General features: G+C 40.0%; 2 protein-coding genes across 2 annotated transcripts; both read left to right on the top strand.

Annotated features, from left to right (window-relative positions):
* Nucleotides 1-4,662, top strand: MS3_00008588 (uncharacterized protein). Its single transcript, XM_051216921.1, has 2 exons — nt 1-44; nt 86-4,662. The coding sequence occupies exon 2, from the start codon at nt 2,008-2,010 to the stop codon at nt 3,349-3,351; it is 1,344 nt and encodes a 447-aa protein (XP_051073855.1). The 5' UTR covers nt 1-44; nt 86-2,007; the 3' UTR covers nt 3,352-4,662.
* Nucleotides 4,663-5,710: 1,048 nt separating this feature from the next.
* MS3_00000522 (uncharacterized protein) lies at nt 5,711-11,891 on the top strand. Its single transcript, XM_051208254.1, has 6 exons — nt 5,711-5,823; nt 5,881-6,735; nt 6,788-6,943; nt 8,118-8,394; nt 11,048-11,169; nt 11,201-11,891. Exons 2-4 carry the CDS (start codon nt 6,680-6,682, stop codon nt 8,206-8,208), a joined length of 303 nt encoding a protein of 100 aa, XP_051073854.1. The 5' UTR covers nt 5,711-5,823; nt 5,881-6,679; the 3' UTR covers nt 8,209-8,394; nt 11,048-11,169; nt 11,201-11,891.
* The last annotated feature ends 928 nt before the right edge of the window (nt 11,892-12,819 follow it).

The following is a 12,819-nucleotide window of genomic DNA, read 5'->3' as shown; positions in this document are numbered from 1 at the left end:
GCAATTTTCAACTAACAGCTGTGTAACGGGATTAAAATCATCATGTATGATGTTGTTAATAGATTTTGTTTTCCTTCTATTGCAGGGCAAGCAAGAATAAACGCTTTAGAAGAAGAGCAAGCCCTACACGCACTGAACTTACAAGATGACTCATAAGACCGTTTTGTAAACTAGCTCTCTTTCTGTACAGAACCCGCGGATTTTAATTTTTAAATAAACGTCTATTGGCCTCCATTCCTCGTTCTCTCTGTGATGTAGAGTGTTCAGTTAACATTGTGTGTGTTGGGCTTTAGGTCTTCCCGTCTTCCAGTGACTGCTGATTACACGTGTTACAACTGGTGGCGGAGGTGAGATGGAAAAACGCGATGAGAACCTAGACGAACCCCCTCTGATTCCAATCATGGCTACTCCCAGTTCAACCCCACACCAGCCACCACTGCTCGAAACATCATCAGATTACTCCGTTTGGAAATTTAAAGTCACAGCATACCTTCAGAGAGTTCCATTGACCGAGCATTTCAACTACCTTGTTTCCTATCTGAGCGATGAAGCAGTACGCAGGGCTATAGCGAACGGTTTTGCGGCCAGTAACACGCTCTCACAAAACTGGAGAATTCTAGACGACTGTTTTTCCCTGCCCGTAGACACCCAGCAGATGACAATTCAGTTTTTGTCTCGCCACCAGAAACCTCAGGAAAGCCCCATCGACTATTTTCACTCATTACAGCAGCTAGCAACCCAGGCATTCCCTAGCCTGGACATCTTGGGGCGAGAAGAAATTACACGCTCCCGTTTTATTGAAGGACTGCTGCCAGGTGCACTGCGAGAACATCTACTTCGAGTGCCACCGGCTGACAGCCGACTTGAAACGAACGGCACTTCGGTTGTTGACTGCTGAAAGACTGTCAGTTCCATTGGCGACCTATCGACCAACCGTGATGACTATCGATGAAGCCACCGAACCTAATCTACAAGATAGCTTTCGAAGCGCCGCGGCTATCAGAGAGTTCCCTGACCGGAATAGTAGACGAGGGCAGCCGACTTCCACATGGAACGGACGGTCGTCAAGGGACAACTATCGAGGCCAGCAAACAGAATGCTTCTACTGCAGACGTTTCGGCAAAAATGCCAAGAAATGCGGGCATAACCGCGTGAAAAACAGAGGTAAGCAGTGTCGTTTGCATATATCGTCTTGCTATGTTAAACATTTGTGCCCTGTTACTATTAAGGGTAGAGTGCAAAGTACTGAGATTAATATACTATTAGATACAGGAGCTTCAGTATCCTTGATCAAGGAAGACCTCTTGCAGAAACTTAACCCCAGCACTCAGCGTAAACAATGCTCTTCTACCTTAATTACCGCGAGCGGAGAACCCTTGAAAGCGTGTTCTAAGATAGGGTTAGAGCTGACGATTGACAAGAAGCCTTTTCAACATGAATTCTGGGTTTGCCCCACACTGACTTGGGACATGATTCTCGGGGTCGACTTCATGTTAAAATACCAGGTCTCTATACACATGAATAAGTCAGAAGCGAGTATTGGTGGAGTTGTCGTGCAAATACAACACCATGAAATACCAACTAAGTGCGTAGCCCAGGTGGGAACTGCAGAGATTGTACGTCAGGTACAAGATGACCAATTAATAAGTGAAAAGGACCGTCGAGCTACCATTGACGTACTCCAACGATTTAGCACTGTTTTCTCGGAGAATATCTCTGGAAATCGGACAACCATTGTGCAACATTCCATTGTCACAGGTGACCACATGCCATTACGCCAACCACCTCGCAGAGTCCCGGTGCATTATCAGCCTCATTTAGAATCAATGATAAAAGATATGTTAGAAAAAAGATTATTGTGCCATCTTCGTCACCCTGGGCATCGCCAATTGTCTTAGTAAAAAGAAGGATTCCTCCCTACGACTGTGTGTAGATTACCGACGCCTTAATGCTATAACTAAGCGTGATTCTTTTCCACTTCCACGGATAGACGCTACCTTAGATGCCATGAAAGGTGCTCGCTGGTTCTCAACGTTAGACTTAGCATCAGGGTATTGGCAAGTGGAAGTCCGACCCCAAGATAGAAAAAAAACTGCATTTGTAGTGCCTAATGGCTTATATGAATTTCAAGTAATGCCTTTCGGGCTAACTAACGCCCCAGCTACCTTTCAACGATTGATGCAGACGGTTCTGCAAGGTCTCGTACCGCACCAGTGCTTAATCTACCTTGACGATATTATTGTATATGGCAGCACGCCAGAACAACATAATGCCAATTTGAAGGCAGTCCTACAACGTATTAGGCAGCATAACCTAAAAGTGAAACCATCTAAATGTCGACTATTGCAAAAAGAAGTGCTTTTCTTAGGGCACCGCATTACAGAAGATGGAGTGGCAACAGATAAAGAAAAGGCACGTGTGATTGTTAATTGGCCGCAACCAAAATCACCTGAAGACGTTCGTAGCTTCCTTGGACTAGCTTCTTACTATAGACGCTTCGTACGTGATTTCGCATCATTAGCAGCACCTTTACACCGATTAACCCACAAAGGACGAAAATTTTTATGGACCAGCGAGTGTCAACAGGCGTTCGATGCTTTGAAGGCTCGGTTAACTTCTCCACCTATATTAGCCTTCCCAGATACTTCAGCAGACGGAGGCGAATTTATACTTGATACGGATGCTAGTTCCTCGGCTATTGGAGCAGTTTTATCACAAGTAGCTCGAGATGGACACGAAAGGGTCATTGCGTATGCTAGTCGACGACTAGATAAGAGTGAAGCACGATATTCTACAACACGTCGGGAGATGTTAGCACTAGTAAAATTCTTACAACATTTTCGCCATTATCTGCTGGGCAAACCCTTTCGTGTGCGCTCTTTCCGCGAACCAGAAGGGCAAGTGGCACGCTGGCAGGAGAGACTACAAGAGTTCGATTTCACATGCGAGTATCGACCGGGAAATCGACATGCAAACGCGGATGCCCTCTCCCGAATACCCCAGACCACAGATATTATTAACGCAATTCTTAGTACAGCTTCAGAGACAGACTGGCCCTCCCTACAAGCAGCAGATCCAGACTTACAGATTGTTTATCAAAGACAGCTACATGGAAATAGTAAGCCATCCATGAGGAAGCTTAAAGATCAATCCGTAACAACTCGTCGTATCTGCACCAAATGGGGTAACTTCAAGCTATATGGTGACACATTATTCCTAATGAATGAATCAAAACAACCCTTACTGATAGTACCGCGAGTGAAAGTTGAGAGTATTGTGGAACAGGTACACCGCGAACTTGGTCATGCGGGAGAACGGAGAACTGAACACGCTGTCCGTCAACGCTTTTAGTGGCCTTCCATACACGAAGATGTAGCTCAGTTTTGCAAGAATTGTAACACGTGCTGCCGTTTTAAATCGCCTCAGCAGACACCCCGTGCACCAATGACGCCGATGGTGACGACAGGACCACACCAGCGAGTCGGTATAGACATCATGGGACCACTAACTACGACAAAAACGGGAACCGCCACATACTGGTTATGGTGGATTATTTCACTAAATGGTGCGAAGCTGTACCCCTTCCACAGCAAGACGCCCTTACTGTTGCCCGAGCTTTCATCGATCACTGGGTCTCCCGTTATGGTGCCCCTGTCTCACTCCACTCCGACCAAGGTCCATCCTTTGAAAGCCACCTCATTACTGAGATATGCCGGCTATTAGGAATCAAGAAGACACACACCACCGCCTATCACCCAGAAGGTAACGGCCTCGTAGAAAGAACAAACAGAACTATTAAAGCCATCTTGCAGTCGTTTGTCAGCAGATCGTCACCTGAGTTATGGGATGAGGTGCTCCCCAATGCCTTTTAGCATATCGTACGTCGGTACATGGGTCCACGGGATTCTCGCCTGCTATTTTGCTGTTCGGGCACGAACTACGCCTACCAGTAGAGATACAGTCACCCCTGCTGCCCTACGAAGAACAAGAGCATGTTCCGTACATACGTACTCTTCGCAACCGACTAGCTGATGCCTACCGTCTGGTCAACATTAACTTAGGCAAGGCTAGTGGACACCAAAAAGATATATATGATCGTCAAGCACAAGGACCTAGGTATACGGTTGGAGATCGCGTCTAGTTACGCCGCCCAATGACGTCGCTAGGGGGTTGCAGTAAATTCCATCAACCCTGGCAAGGCCCCTTTGAAATTGTCCTCATCCGATCGCCCACCACGTTTGTATTGCGTAACATACAACGACCTAAAGACGATGTGATAACGGTGCACTACAACCAGATAAAACCCGATCGGACGACATTTCCTTCGATGCTCAACTCGCTGATCCACCGCCGGCCACTAGATTTTACGAAGTACCACCTGAAGGAGGGACAGCATACCCATGCCCAAGATCAGGCACTGAGGACAGTGCCTCATTAGGAGAGGGGCGATGTAACGGGATTAAAATCATCATGTATGATGTTGTTAATAGATTTTGTTTTCCTTCTATTGCAGGGCAAGCAAGAATAAACGCTTTAGAAGAAGAGCAAGCCCTACACGCACTGAACTTACAAGATGACTCATAAGACCGTTTTGTAAACTAGCTCTCTTTCTGTACAGAACCCGCGGATTTTAATTTTTAAATAAACGTCTATTGGCCTCCATTCCTCGTTCTCTCTGTGATGTAGAGTGTTCAGTTAACATTGTGTGTGTTGGGCTTTAGGTCTTCCCGTCTTCCAGTGACTGCTGATTACACGTGTTACAGCTGTGTAACGGTATCAAAAATCACTACATGTGACTTTACTAACTTGTTAGCAGCCGTTAATCGAAGGATTATGGTTCTTAAGTCCTGTATACTTTTAGTTTAGGTGGCATGCATAAGAGGTGCTGGCGCAGTGCACCAGGCGAAAGCCCTTCTACAAAACGTGAGCGTACAAGTTCTCGGACCGAGAATTCTAGGTTGGGAAAAGCTTGGATGGCTGCTTGCTGTAAGGAATGGAGGTAGTCTATTGGTTCTTCACTCGTCGTTTGGCGTTGAGACAAAAACTGGATAGTTGTCAGCTGACTATCCACCGCCAGAGAAAAACATTCGTCTAAAATTCTCCAATTCTATGAAGGTGAATTGGATACAGCAAAACCGTTAGCTGTGGCTCTTGTCGTATTTAGATGATGAGGAGGCGAAAAGAGCCATCTTCCCAGAATCGGAGAATTTTAGACTAATGTTCTTCTCTGGCAGTGGACAGTCAGCTGACAACTATCCAGTTTTGTCTCGACGCCAAACGACGAGTGAAGAACCAATAGACTACCTCCATTCCTTACAGCAAGCAGCCATCCAAGCTTTTCCCAACCTAGAATTCTCGGTCCGAGAACTTGTACGCTCACGTTTTGTAGAAGGGCTTTCGCCTGGTGCACTGCGCCAGCACCTCTTATGCATGCCACCTAAACTAAAAGTATACAGGACTTAAGAACCACAATCCTTCGATTAACGGCTGCTAACAAGTTACCGAGCACCACAACTTCGATCTATTCGACGGCGATGGCCATCCAAGAGTCGGGGTCGCGCGCCAGTTTGATCCTGCACAAACACTTTCTGTGGTCAATTATCGTCCCTCGATACAACCACCGCGAATCAATCAACAGAATCGAGAAACCGAATGTTTTTACTGCCATCATTTCGGTCGAAAAGCCCGGAAATGTGGGCATAATCGTGTACGGAACAGAGGTAAGACGTGTCGTTATCATACATCTTCTTGCTATGTTAAACATGTTTGTCCAGCACCGGGCACTGAGGACAGTGCATCATGGAAAGAGGGGGTAGTGTAACGGTATCAAAAATCATTACATATGACTTTACTAATGCGAGTTTGTTTTCCTTTTTGCAGAGCAACAGGAAGTGAACGTACTAGAAGAAGCCTTGCGCAGGCTAAACCTGCAGGATAATGAGTAAAACCGTTTTGTAATAGACTTCGCTTTTTGTAATTAAACCGCGTAATTCAGTTTTTCAATATATCTCTGTTGTGCCCGTACGCCGTGTTCTTACTGGAGTGGCATCTGCCGGTCCTGACTGTTGTGTTGTGTTTCAGATCGCTCCTGCTTGCAAGTAAACGTTAATAGTACGTGCTATAGCTGTTGAGGCTTGTGTCACTGCTGATTGTTGTCCATTGTTTTACATGATAAATGTGAGTGTATTACATACATTCACAGTGTTCTACAAAAGAAAAAGTTTCTCTGTATTGCAAACATTGTGGTCTCATAGTTCAGACTGCTGTCATTTGTATTTTACCGGTTACAACAGGTATATGGGGATAATTTAAAACGATTAGTAGAAGAATTAATAAGAAACAGTGTTAAACGACATAGGTATCATTCCTGTTAGCTATTTTTGCATATGTAAGAAAACGTATAGATATTTCGGTTATTGGGGGTATGATGAGTTACATACTCAATCAGATGCCAGTTATTAAACCTAAGTGGTTTGGAGCAATTGTTTGGTGGTAAAAAATAACTTGTTTTCAATGCTACTCTAATAAGCAAACAACTAATCTCACAAGGCTAGTTAAGTGTTTAATTTTCCATGTCTGTTGTCTTTTTTCTTTGATTCATGTCGTAAACTCTGTATAAATTGAAAAAATTTCTATCCGATTAGACTACGGACAGTATTTATTTGACACTAGATCTGAGATGAAATATAAAAAGAGGAAATTGGAACTATTATCTTGGGAAGAAAAGCTTGACAGGTAGACTTTATATATTTTTATGTATGGCCATGTTAATTTTGTATATTTTTAGACAAATCCAGTTTGTGAATGTCGACAATACAGATGAAAATTATCTCTCTGCTGATGAACCAACCGATGTGATCATTATGAAAACAGTCACACCGCTTTCATCGAAGGGTGTTGGTGGCCTACGCAGGCTATGTATGTCGAAATATTTTGAGGCTGAGTAAGCATAGCTTTCAATACTTACTCCCTATATAGTTCAATTATAAATATTTTTTATTACTTGTGTCAATTAGTGGTCGTTAATGTTCGAGATTTGTGGACCTACTTATTCGGTATGTGTGACGTAGTTTCGTTAGACGAGTATACCGAAAAATTCACAGCTTTAAGCGATTTAACTAAATATCTTGTGATGTTTATTCTCGATAAAATACAGAGTTATCGTACACAACTGTATTACTATTTAGTTTGATACAGGGTAAATGGAGTGGGTCCACTTCTTGTTTTAGGTACTCTAACAGACATTGTCAGAAACAAGTTTTCCATCAGTCTACTTAAAGTTGCTTTCAGTTTTCCTAACAACGGATTTATTTCATATGGCGTATAGAATAGTGTTTTTATTGGTCCAGCACAAGTTTTAAATTTGTTAGGTATGTTACTCTGAACGATTCACTTTGATGGAAAGTGTCATCGGTAAATAGACAGTTTCATTGAAATCTAATTATCAAACTAAAACACAACCTAGTCACTGTTTTTGTCGTTATCAGTGGTTTGTTGGTTAAAATGTTTAAGTATATTTTAAAATATCTTATGTATAAATTCGACAGTTCCTAAAAGTGAAGGACGGTCAGGCAGAATTAACCAACGAAGTTTTCTTGGTGTTCAGTCAGTCAGTCAGCTACAACGTAGGACCAGGCACATATGTGCATCGGTCCAAGTTGCCATACCTCATTAGCACAACAAGCTGAACACCGAATTCATAGTGGTTAATTCAGTGGTGGTAAGATATAAAAGAAAGATTGCATATAAGAACATAGTACAGGAAGAAAGAATTAGTTCGTAGAAAGAAAGATATGAAGCGATTTTATTCTCTTAGTCTAAGGGAAGACAGAGAGTGTATACACCTACGCCATTGTGATCGATTCTGAGCCATGTCACCCAGAGTTTCCAACTACTGGTTACGAAAGTCATGTCGTCTAGCTTAGTTACCGTATCGTATTTGTTGATCGGTCATAACCAAAGTAATAGGCAGATTAGCACTGATAGATTTGTATCATGTATTATATAAACCTGCAAAGTACGCTTTTTTAACTGGTTTAAGTTTTATTTAATTATGTTGCATACTATTAAACTTGACTTTGGGTATAAATGTCTAAATGACAATCAATTTGTTTCAGATCTGTGATAGATTTAGACCGATTGTGTGTTTCTGGCGAAGATCTGCTATATCACAGTAGTATACCTCAACACCGTGAAGCCGTCAAGTAATATTCTGTCTTCTGGTGTTAGATTGGTGTATGAACACTTTCCCAGCATGATACAGTAACTTTGTAATTGATCTGTTTATATTATTTTATGGATTTAATATTTCCTAAATCAGGATACTTCGTTTCTACAAGAGACATTCTTCAACTATTGTGCAATAACTCATTGTTCTCTCTACTGAATAGAAAGGTACTTGATAGACAGACTTTTATTTCTAAATTGAAATGTATATGTTTTCATCTGATGCGGCATTTCCAAAGATGAATTTTGTAATTTGAGATTAGAATTAGTCGGCGACTCAAATTACTCGTGTGGCTTTGCCTTAGGCTGTGGTAACAAGACTTTAAACTGTAAGATTATTTAATTTTGTAATCAAAGTGTATTAGGATTCGATTTATATTGACAAAGTTAGCAGTGATATTGGAAAATCACAGTTGACTCCAATTTGGCACTAAAGATATTGTCTAGAACGACAATGTTCTCAAAGAACACTGTTCTTCCATAATATTAAGTGGTTGGGATGGTAAATACTATCTTCTTAGTGTACTAGACGAGTGGCTTATAACGATACTGACATAAATATAACCGTTGTAATTAGTCAAAATAACCATTTCCATCTCAATGTAAGTGAGCAACATTAAATTGTAGTGTGGGTATCAATGTGTAATAATTGGTGGTTGTTTAAATATTGTCAATCAGTTGAAAAACCTGTGATAGAACAACATATAAGCGAACATACTGTTTTCAATCAGGTCGTCATTAGGCTCCACTCTAATATAAATAAACATTTATATGAAAATATGAGGTCAATAAAGGCAATTTATGAATTAATGACCGCAAATAAATCGGTTGCATAACTACACAATGGGTAAAAGGTATGAATTGATAGGAAGAAGGCAAGTGTACTAGTGTGGTGTTTAGTACTGTCACACCCACATTAGTTATTCTAGCTTTCGGACAGATCAATTAATTTATTCTCCTTAAGTCACGCTTTGACCTTGTCAGTTATACGCCTATAACCTTAGTTGCTTTTACATTAGCATGTTTGTGTATCGCTTACCCCATTCATCACATGTTTTCGTCCTATTTTATTGCTGTAAATAGTGAATCACGTTTTACCAAATGGAGTTGATACGTTTGCGTTCTCATCTACACTTCGTTTTCCTGTTTCTCATTCTTAATGTCTGTCTGAGTAAACGAGTGCCTGAAATAAGTTCATCCCAATTAATCCATATTTGGCTCTTTGTTACCCCCGTCGCTCAAGCAGGGTTAGCCTAAACGTAATATACAGGGTTGAATGAAAGATTTATATTCATGGCTTAGTCATACACTCATCCGGATCGGAATCAAATCTCGAACCACTAGAATGGTGAACCACAGTACTAGTTGTGATAAGAATGATAAAATAAAGATCCTAGTCAGTAGTTCAGCATATAAAGTAGGTCAAACCTGTATAAACAAACAGTCACGAAACATCGTTGAAATCACGTAATAGGAAGTGTGTAAATAACTAGATAGTGAAGAATGTATACGGAAAGAGGTAAAAAACGACACAGATAGGTGATGTGAAAAATTAGTAAAATCGTTTATTAAGTCATAAACAGCCGAGGAAGGTACAGGGGTCTCACAAGTTTCTCCTGAATACGTAGACTAGGGTTATGTGTTCTGATCCCTATAGCCACTGCTATATATGGGAGACAGGATCGGATCCCTTTGGAAAATGTCGAAAGTTTACGATATATCCATTTTATATCAGTTTTATTCACTATGTAACCGCTGTCAACCGAGCTGATTTGTAAAGACCATTAGGAAATATATCTAAGATCATGTGAGGAACTACTGAAAACCAATTAAAACCGCACATTGGTGAGATTCCTTAGTATTGTAGAGTCCGGAATTTGGTAATAAACATGGTATCGTCCAACCATTAGGTCGTAATCCAGTATTCCACATTTTCTAACTTTAATCGGTCTGCAGTATAATGTAATCGTCATCAAATATCATTACTGGGTAATTACATAGAACATTGATTTCGCATGTTGGAGATCCTAGCAATAATCTTGATTTAGTGATCTCGAGGCTATTCATTAATGAGCACCCAATTGTTTACTGATATGGTAATTAATTCCCGATGAAATTAAATCACTATCCCATTGAGTTTGGTCAATTTACCATTTGCTTAACGAGCTTCCTTACGTATATATACCTTTTACAGTCATATTAATCTTAATATTTGTCGAATTTAGCCAAAAGTTCTATAAAATTTAAACCCACAGCTTTTAACGAAAAAGGAATGTTTACCGGAGTGTATATATTTTCGATAGCTCAAAGTGGTCTGATCTGTTAATTTATATTTTTAAGATAGAATATTTCATCGATTAACATGTATCTCCTTTAGAGATATGTTAGAGATCAAAATATATGAATAAACTAGGGTTGTTTTGTGCTCAAATAACAAGATGACTTGTCACTTGAATTTTCTACGCTTATTAGAGAGTTTGAGGATGCACTGCTCTTTCCTCTTCATTTTGAGGTTATACTGTGGCCAACAACTTTACAAAGTTATAAGGACTGAGTAAATATGGGTTTTGCTTCCTTGATGATGGACTAGAAGGTATAGTGACTGTATATTTAATGATTTTTGTAACAGAAAAATAAAGACCACATTTTCTTTATTTGTAACACTTCATATGTAACCACATTGATACTCAGTATCTATTATTCCTCTGCATTAATGGTAAAAACGGAAATAATTGTTTGGTTGTACTAACACACAGACCATTCATGCTACTGGTGTACAGGAAGATGGGTTTTAACTGTCTCCACTCATTATCTCATCCAGGGGTCTGCACTACTGTGAAACTGATCACAGAAAGATTTTCTTGGCTAAAAATGAACTCAAGTATGTTGATTGTTATCGGAATACAAACAATTGTTCTGTCAGTGGCTCAGATAATACAGCTGGTAATTCTGTTTGTGCAACGTCTAGTTTTAGTAACTGTGATACGACCAATGCTTAAAACGGTGACAAAAATTATATAGCTGATTATTCACCAGAGATAAATATATATGAACATCGGAAAAACACTGGAAGCATTGTGGAGAGTAATGTAACGTCATGTGCTATGTTAAACCCACATTGTTTATTCTAGCTTCCGGACAAGTCAATCTATCTATTCTTAAACCACATTTTGATCTTTTCACTTACTGTATTATTTTTCCGATTGTTTTTAGATCAGCGTGTGTGTACATCTTATCCTACTCATCACATGTCTGTAGCTTATTTTTATCAGGTTATAAATATTCATTAACGCTTGATTGAATCGAGTTGTCTCGCTTGTCTTCTTCAATTTACTTCGCTCTTCCCTCTTTGTTTCGTCTCCCTGATTGCCTATTCAAATCACTGGGTGTACAAAATATATGTATTCAAAACTTCATTTTCGTATTTGGTTTATTTAATTCCGTTATTCACTAACGCGGATTAAGTCGATAACTTTATATAAGGATAGATGACATGTGTGTTTCAATAACAATCATTCATACGATCCAATGGGAGTAAGATACCGGGCCATTAAGGCATGTTTAGTGACAAGTGATTCCCCAAAAATTACGGAGAAACCACAAAAAGTATAGACTGATGTTTGAGACATATTACAAGTACATTAGATATAAGAAATAACTTGAATTATGACGGCTAAACAGTCTCTTATGTAAGCCTAACAGCTCTCTTGGTTCAGCTGTCAGGATATACATCAAAATACTATTAGATGTTAAGGTCGACAGCAATTAGATATTAATTTTGCCGTTTTCCGGCTTCTCTACCAGCAACGGTTAATATATTACAAATGCCGACTAAACTACTGAATTTACTCTTTCTCATAACACTTCCTACCTTACCCAATCCCTCAAGTATTCACGGAACTACTAATTATAACATATATAACCTGCTTGTTGATGATACCTCTCAATCTTTTATTCGTTCGCTCAGTGCCCGATCTTTCCTCAATAAAAGTAGTTATGCTATGACCCTTTTACTCCCTGTAAATCCAGACAATTTCCTTATTACGGGAATATGGTGTGAATCAACTATGTCTGATCACTCCTTAAATGTAGACAACTGTTTTTATTTCTATACGACAGACGCCATACAATGTCAGGCGGTACAACTATTAATGTCCATTTGAACACTCAAGTATGTAAATTTTAGAATGACTATCTTGATACTATAAGTGACTCCACAAAATTATCTGCTGATGGGATGTATATACAAACCACTCCATGCGGGTACCAACTATAATAAACTGTTGACAAATGTATTTTTCGTTGTTTTGCGTCAATCACACACGTGAGTTTAATCTACTAAGCCTTACATGGAATTCAGCTTTGGTACTAGGACGATATAAAAATTTAGTTGAAAGGACATAACTTTGCGAATGGATCCTACAGGTCTGAAAGCCGATTAGAAGGAATAATATACTTGACCTAATGTTTACAACCAACATCGACCTGACCACAGTGCACGCCAGTCATGAACTGTTCATGTGTGATTGTAAAGTCGTAATGGGAATATGTTAGTCTCCAAACACTACTAAAAAACTATGGGGCGGTAACACA

This window comes from Schistosoma haematobium, chromosome 1 (assembly GCF_000699445.3).
Source record: "Schistosoma haematobium chromosome 1, whole genome shotgun sequence".
Taxonomy (NCBI): Eukaryota; Metazoa; Platyhelminthes; class Trematoda; order Strigeidida; family Schistosomatidae; genus Schistosoma; species Schistosoma haematobium.
This window is presented reverse-complemented; position numbering and strand designations above follow the sequence as displayed.

What these genes read in the sequence shown, in the direction of transcription:
- MS3_00008588 (XM_051216921.1), top strand. Translation starts at nt 2,008, where the DNA reads ATGAAAGGTGCTCGCTGGTTCTCAACGTTAGACTTAGCATCAGGGTAT.
- MS3_00000522 (XM_051208254.1), top strand. Translation starts at nt 6,680, where the DNA reads ATGAAATATAAAAAGAGGAAATTGGAACTATTATCTTGGGAAGAAAAG. An exon ending in TGGGAAGAAAAGCTTGACAG is followed by an intron (nt 6,736 to 6,787) that starts GTAGACTTTATA and finishes GTATATTTTTAG; the next exon opens with ACAAATCCAGTTTGTGAATG. An exon ending in TCGAAATATTTTGAGGCTGA is followed by an intron (nt 6,944 to 8,117) that starts GTAAGCATAGCT and finishes AATTTGTTTCAG; the next exon opens with ATCTGTGATAGATTTAGACC.